Here is a 7,861-nt window from a genome sequence, read left to right on the forward strand (position 1 = left end):
AGTAAAAATAAACTTTTTATTGGGAAGATAGTCTTGATTTGTTCAACTTGAATGTTGCAGATAAGTAATTTGTTGAACTTTATTTCCACAGGGAAAATCATGAATCAGAAAAGCCAGCACTGAACAACATAGGAGACAATACAGTAGCAATGGAGGTGACGTAGTTTCCTCAGGACTGGAACTGCAGCCTTGGGAACTCGATTAGGTGCTATGCATCAGTAGCATTTGAATGCAAGGGATGATGGAATGCAGCACATGCGTTTCTGTGGCAGCTGTGGGGACTTGACAGCAATGCTCATCTCTCGTGCTTCGAATTTTCTTTTCTTACTGTTAATAGGAAAAAATCAACACCTGTAAATGAAGAATACAGCAATTATCTGTACAGTACTGCATATTTGTAATACCCTTGTATATATGTTACTTGAATACAGAAATGTTCATTTGTGATGCTTTGCACTTGGGGGTGGGGGGTGGGAGGGAAATAAATTGCAACAAAGAGTGTGAGATGTGAGATTGTATAGAGATGAAGTGTCATCACATCATGTGCATGGTGCGGAACCTGCTGTTTTATCTATTTATTGTGCCGTGTTTACAGTTTTTTGTACACTGTACCTTCATTGGTTCCTGTGCTGTAGTAAATGTGTTAGGTAGCTGTGGACTCCTTGGTATTTTGTAAATGGTATAACATAACTTGGTTCCCCTCTGGGTCCCTGAGTTTTCTGTGTATCATGTGAAAAAAAAATGGTGACATACATACAGAATTTTACAAAAAAAAAAAAAAGGCATCAGTTTAAAAAAAGGGGGGGTGGGGGATGTACTGTTAAATGGGGATCTTCCTGGTCTACTATCATTAGGACAAGTAACAAGCTAAAAATGAAGTCTCTTGAATCTTCCCATCCCCACTTGCCCGCACAACTGTGGGCGTTTCTGGTACTTAAAGCACTAATGTTATGTTGCTGCTCTACAAACAGCCCAGTAGTCCCATTTCCTTCCACACCAAAAAGTGTTAAATCAAGTATGCAAATGGAGTCCTTACAACTGGAGTTTATGTTGTCTTGCCCTTTTTTTAGCACAAAAAAAAATTGTACTTTTTTATTGTCGAATTGTTTAAAAGACTTCATTCTTTACTTGTTCTTACAAAAAGGATATAAGGGAGAAGAATGCAGTAATTGCTGTACATGTATCATCATTCCAGTTTCTAAAAACAGCCAGCCAGCTTTTTTCCTTTTAAGATTCTCCAGAAGGCTGCAAGGCCAGAACCACAAATATCGGGTGCCTTCCTTTGGAAATATTTGACCTCTCTTCTGTGAAGAGAATGGTACTTAACAGACTACTACTAGTGCTTTGTCAGTACCGAAGTCTGAATGCCCACTCCAATGGCATACATTATCCTTAAGGTTTTTAATCCCACCTGGAAAAATTGTGATCGAATTCTCACAAAATAAACCCAGGGCATTACATGTTGACAAACTAATGTGTAGTGGTTTTTTGCTTTTCTCTTCAGTCCTTAATTAAAATCATTCATTAAAGGGGGTCCAGGGATTGGAATGGGGATTGGTGACTGTTTTAAATTCCTTTTTTTTTAACAATCATTTCCCAAAAGTCTACAATACCAGGGGCTGTTTAAGCAGTACTGCTGTGACAAAAGTCACTGCCCTTGTGAATGTTATAATCTCATTAGGGAATAAAAACAAAATAAGTAAGCTATAAAATGTAAGTATTGGGGGAAAACAAAGCAAAGAAGGGGGGAAAAGCAGTGATAGGTTGGGGTGGAGATTCCCTTTTTACTAGGGGGATTCAAGAAAGTCCTCACAACAAGTGGTGATATTTGATCAGAGACTTGGCGGTAAAGCATTCCAGGTGGAGAACAAGTACAAAGACACTGAGGTGGGAGTGTGCCTGGTATGGACATCAGTGTGGCTGAAGTAGAGTGAAGGAGGAGAGAAGTGGGAAGTGAGGTCAAAAGTAATGGGAACCCAGCTAATGGAAGCCCTGGTAGTGGTTTTAAGGACTTCAGCTTTTAATCTCTTTGAAAATGGAGTTTGGGGCAGAGGAGTGACATCTGAACAGGATCATTCTGGCTTTTGTGTTGAAAATAGACTGCAGGAAGGAAACCCATTAAGCAGCTAACTGCAAGAATCCAAGTAAAAAGTAGTGACAAGAATGGAAGGGTGAAATAGCTGGATTCTGTTTATATGTTAAACAGAATGTAAATAGTAAAATTTGTTCACTGAATAGATACGAGTTTTGTCAGAAAGAGAAGATTAATGGATGACCCCAAGGTATTTGACTTGAGCAACTGGTCCAGGTTGGGAATACTATGAAAGGAGCAGGTTTGGGGGAAGAGCGAAGGTCAGCTTTGGACTGTTAACTGTAATCTCAATTAGATATCCAAAGAGAGATGTCAAGTGGGTAGTTGCATATAAAAGTCAAGTATGGAGTAGAGGTCTGAGCTGCGATTCTTGAGAGTTAACTTCATAGATAAAGTGTAGAACTACAAATCTGGAAGGTATGTAAGAATCTCTATACTAAAACAGGTGTTTAGTATATTTTCTTACATTTAATGTAATTGTTCTTACATTTAACAATTCCCTGCCACAAAGGGACAGACATAAATTGGATAACTACTTGTTTATTCTGTTCTACGTTCTGTAATGTGAAAAGATAGAAAGCAGACTTTACATTCTAGTGTTTGATGTGTGTGACTTAAATTGCTGGTTTGAATGTATTCAAGAATAGTCAGGATTAGGATTAAACTTTCCAAAGTAAACCCAGTGGATAGAATGAGGCCTGGGTTCCCAGAGTCTGCTTGGTATTGTCCACTGTAAACAGTCAAATTTATGAATGAATTGGGAAAGAAGAAAATGAGTCCTCATCAAGCGTGCACCCAATCAGGAATTGAAAATGTCTTGCATTAGGGTTGAGAAGTGGCAGATAGGCATTAATAAGTAACATCTGTATAGTGTTTAGTCTCTTATTCACTATACCAACTCTGAGATGCCTAGAAAATACAAATTCGTATCATACACATTTTAAAACAAAATTTACTCAGAAGTGAGTCTTCAGCCTCTAAATTTCTTGCTGTTTTTTAATAACCTGATACCAATGTTATAATAGCCTGAAGTGAAGGAATTAATGTCAAGAGCACATTAAGCAGGCGAGCCACGGTGGCTCAGCAGGCAAGTTCTCGCCTGCCATGCTGGAGATCCCGGTTCATTTCCTAGTGCCTGCCCTTGTCGAAAAAGTACATTAGGCACTAGGACCTTAGGGAAAGTGAGAAATGGGTCTTCAGGGAAACTTGACACCTACTCTAATTACTACCACAGATGTAACGCCAATGTTAAATAATGTTAATTATCAGTTAATTACTGTTAATTAAATGAGGTCATTAACAGTAATTACCTTGTTTAATCCTTAAATAACCTTTCTAAGTAGATACTAGGATTATCACCCTGTTATAAGTGAAGCTGGGTAATTCATTCAAGGTGAGTACAGGGCAGTCCAGCATTTGTACTCATGTCTGCCAGATTCCAGAGCTGATGCTTTTTGCCTCCCACTACTTGGTCAACACACCTAGAAATAGTTTTTGTTCATAGCTTCCTTAGTAACCTTCATTCCAGTTGTGTCCCTATAGAAAACTGGTGTTAATTCTCTTCCTGCTACTGTTATGCTTTCATCCATCACATGAGCAGAACCCCCCCCAAAAAAAGTCCCAAACTGACTCCTTATCCTAGATACAAATTTCTTTTTTCCAAAAGGACTATGTAAATTGAGTTTTCTGAACTCCAAATTTAGTCATTTTTATGAATAGCACACTAATTCAACAAATATTTATTAATTATTCCAGGCACTATTGTAGTTACTGTGTTCCTGTAACTTAACATTCTAATAGGATATGCATTGAATGAGAAGCTAGGCAGAATTCAACAAACATAATATTAAAGTTAGGACTAACATTACATAAAGAAATTTTTGTACTTAAAAAATATATAGAGGGTGTATGGGTAGAGCAGTGGTAGAATTCTTGCCTGCCATGCAGGAGACCCAAGTTCAATTCTTGGCCCATGTACTTCCCCAAAACAAAACAAACAAAAAACAGACAAAAATTCAACAAATGGTGCTGCAATAACAGGATACTCACATGGAAAAAGAATGAAATGTGACCCTGCCATACAGCAAACAAAAATATATGTATAATAACATTTACCCAGCCTTGGAAATTATGAAAAACATTGTCAGAAGAACAGGTGATATATTTTCTCACAAGTATATTCTGAACAAAGAGGTACCAAAGTCAAAAAATAAGTTTCATGTGAGCAAATGTAATACAGGACTACTTATAGAACATAAGTCTATATGAAGATTTTATTTGTACATGTGTATTCTTTCCCTGTGGTTGTCTTAACAAATTACCACAGATGGTGGCTTTGAAACAGCAAATTTATTTCCTCACAGTTCTGGAAGCCAGAAGTCCAAAACCAGTTTTATTAGGTCACATTTTTTCTCTGGAGGCTCTATGGCAGAGTCTATTCCTGGCATCTTCCAGCTTCTGGTGGCTGCCTGGCATTCTTGGGCATTCCTTGTCTTGTAACATCACTACAGTCTCTCTCCATCTTACTGCCTTCTCTGTAGCTATCTCGAAACTCTAGCTCTCATAAGAATTCATTTGGTCATAGTTAGGGCCCACCCAGATAATCTCTCAAAATTCTTAATCACATCTTTTGCTTTAAAAGGTGATAATATGTTGTTTGTTGTAAGGTAATCACAGGTACTGGGGATTAGAATGCAGGCACATCTTTGTGACCACCATTCAACCCACTACACCTTGGTACTGCTGTGGCTCCAAAAATCTAACCAAATGATAGTAAAAATGCAAAACAACCACAAAGTTTTACCCTTGTATCAAACCATGGTTGTAAGTACCTGGAACGTATTTTAAATTCTAGTTTGTTCACCAGAGAAAAAAATTGTATTGTTAATTTACTAGAAAAAACATCCAGAGTGATAGAGGTAATACCCCCTCCACACACACATTTCGAAAAAGTATTTATGATTTGGAGAAAGAAACATAAACTTAGAGTGAATTCACAGAACCCATTATCCTTAGTTATTAGCTAAATAAAAAGGTTTGTACTGGGTTTTGATTAAGTATGTGATAGAATAGATACGCTGTGTTCTAGCTTGCTAGCTGCCAGAATGTGATATACCAGAAACAGAATGGTTTTTAAAAAGGGGAATTTAATAAGTTTCTAGTTTACAGTTCTAAGACCCAGAAAATGTCCCAATTAAAACAAGTCTATGGAAATGTCCACTCTAAGGCATTCAGGGAAAGATACCTCGGGTTCAAGGACGCCCATGAAGTGCAGTGTTTCTCTCTCAAGTGAGAAGGCACATGGGCGAACACAGTCAGGGCTTCTCTCTCATCTGGAAAGGCACATGGCGAACACAGCATCATCTACTACCTTTCTCTCCTGGCTTCCTGTTTCATGAAGCTCCCCGAGAGGCATTTTCCTTCTTCATCTTCAAAGGTCACTGGCTCGTAGACTCTCTGCTTCTCGTGGCTGTGTCGTTCTGTTCTCTCAGACTCTCCCTTTTATAGGATTCCAGTAAAGTAATCAAGACCCACTCGAATGGGTGGAGACATGTCTCCACCTAATCCAGTTTAACAACCAGTCTTGACTGAATCACATCTCCAGGAAGATGATCTAATTAAAGTTGCAAACCTACAGTACTGAACAGGGATTTGAAGAAATGGGTGCCTTTACAAAATGGGATTAAGATTAAAACATGGCTTTTCTAGGGTACATATATCCTTTCAAACCAGCACATGCTGTTATGGTCAAACTAGGAATTTTCTAAGATAAATTTTACTTCCAAGGTAATCACCATAAAATATAACTTATTTTCCTAGGATACACCTGTCTGATTTAAATCAAGTGGAATTTTATTGTTGTCTTTTCTGCTGTTGACTTTAAACTCTGTATCTTAAACTCTAAATTCTGCAGTGTTCAAAATGATAGCCACTAGCCTCATGGATATTTCAATGATTTAAAATTAAATAAAATTGCAAATTCAGTTCATCAGTCATACTAGCCATATTTCAAGAGCAAAAAAAGCCACCTGGGGTTGGTCAGTGGCTACCATATTGGACAGAACATTTCCATAATTTCAGAAAGTTTCATTGGCACTACTCCAAAGCCATGTATCTGTTTACAGATAATTTCAACTTGGATGTCTTCTGTGAACTTCACACTTAACATGTTCCACACTATGGTTCTCTCTCCTCTCTCTCCCTACCCCCCACAAACAATCCATATATACAATCTGGTCCTCCAGTGTTCTCTATCTTAATGGCACCAATATTTATCCAGTTTCCTGAGCCAGTACCCTGAGTCATCATTATTATTCTACCTCATCTCCCACATCCAGCAGACAATAAGCTCTGTGATTTTTTTTCACCCCTTACATGAATACAGTCAGTATACTTTCAGCTTCACTGCTACTAATTTGCTCTCAGCCCACCCTAATTTCTCCTCTGAACCACTGCAATAGAGTTCTCCCTGCTTCCAGTTACTCCTAAACCTTTCTCTATTCCATTCTGCAGCCAGAGCATTCTAAAACTCAAATCTACTTACATCTATTGCCCTTGAGATGAATTCCAAACTTCTTAACATAGTTTAACAAAGGGCTTCATCTTTTGCCACCTTCCATTTCATATTCTCTAACAGCTAACTAATAGCACCTAACATTTTGAGATCACTTAGTGGTAATGATGCTCTAAGCACTTTGCTTGCATCATCTCATGTACTCCAAGGCCACCCGGTGGGGTTTTATAGATTATGCTGCTGTATCTATGTAGTTTCATGTAAATGGCACTCCTCCCCATTACATGTGCAATGGGTATTAGTATTATTCCCAATTTACAGGTGAGAAATTAAACTTAGGAAAAAGTAATCTCACTTGGGATATAACTTCAAACTATTTCAACTCCTTAACACACAGGCAATTCTAGGCCATATTAAGTGACAGTTTCAGTGAGGACAAGTGGATAGTATTGCACTTATGGATAAATAATACAAACTGTATATAGAGGATTGCATATTTGAAGCTAACATAACCAAAGAGGCTACACTACTAGGAGAAAATGGTTCCTTTTCATAAGATTGGGAGATAGAAAATTCCCACAATTGTCCTCCCTTTATAAGGTGAAATAATAAATACTTACATTATCTGGTGACCATTCCAGGATTCAAGATGCTTTAGGCATAAATTACATCCTAACAATTTAATTATTCTCAATTTGAGAAAGGTAAAAAATAAAACACATAATTATTACATCTTACTCAGCAAAACCCAATCTTTTAATTGTGTAACAAAAAAAATCCTGGATTCTGTCACATGGCAATGCACATAGCAGTCTCTCCTGGCCTCTCCTGGGTTCCACTGACTTTCAGTTTCTGGCTTCTCCCTGTGACTTTTTTCTCTATGTGTGACCTTACCTATAAATTCTCCAGTAATAAGATTAAGACCCATCCTGGGCCACACCTAATCTGAAATAACCTCATCAAAATGTCCTATTTGCAAGGGTTCAACCCACAGGAATGTGTTAAGTTTAACAAGTTTTTCAGGGGTACATAGCTCCAAACCACCACAGGTGGTATATGGGAGTCTTGTATTTTATGCATGACTGTCCAGTAAATCCACAATTTCTCTAATTTAAATAATAATATCTAACTTAACCACAAGTTTGTGAGGATTAAATCAAATTGCTTTTTAACATACTTATGCTTGACATTTTAATATACTAACATAATACAAAATAATATAATAAATATTGTGGAAATAATAAGACATCATTAAG

General features: G+C 37.6%; 1 protein-coding gene across 7 annotated transcripts in view; it reads left to right on the forward strand.

Moving 5' to 3' along the window:
• Positions 1-1,491, forward strand: part of EPC1 (enhancer of polycomb 1) — a 112,949-nt gene extending 111,458 nt beyond the window's left edge. For all 7 annotated transcript variants that reach the window (XM_077152207.1, XM_077152219.1, XM_077152212.1 and 4 more), the window contains one exon: positions 92-1,491. In XM_077152207.1, the coding sequence (XP_077008322.1) occupies positions 92-164 (73 nt within the window). In that variant the 3' untranslated portion in view covers positions 165-1,491. The remainder of the gene's footprint in view (positions 1-91) is intronic.
• The last annotated feature ends 6,370 nt before the right edge of the window (positions 1,492-7,861 follow it).

The sequence above is a fragment of the Tamandua tetradactyla genome, chromosome 1, assembly GCF_023851605.1.
Source record: "Tamandua tetradactyla isolate mTamTet1 chromosome 1, mTamTet1.pri, whole genome shotgun sequence".
NCBI lineage: Eukaryota > Metazoa > Chordata > Mammalia > Pilosa > Myrmecophagidae > Tamandua > Tamandua tetradactyla.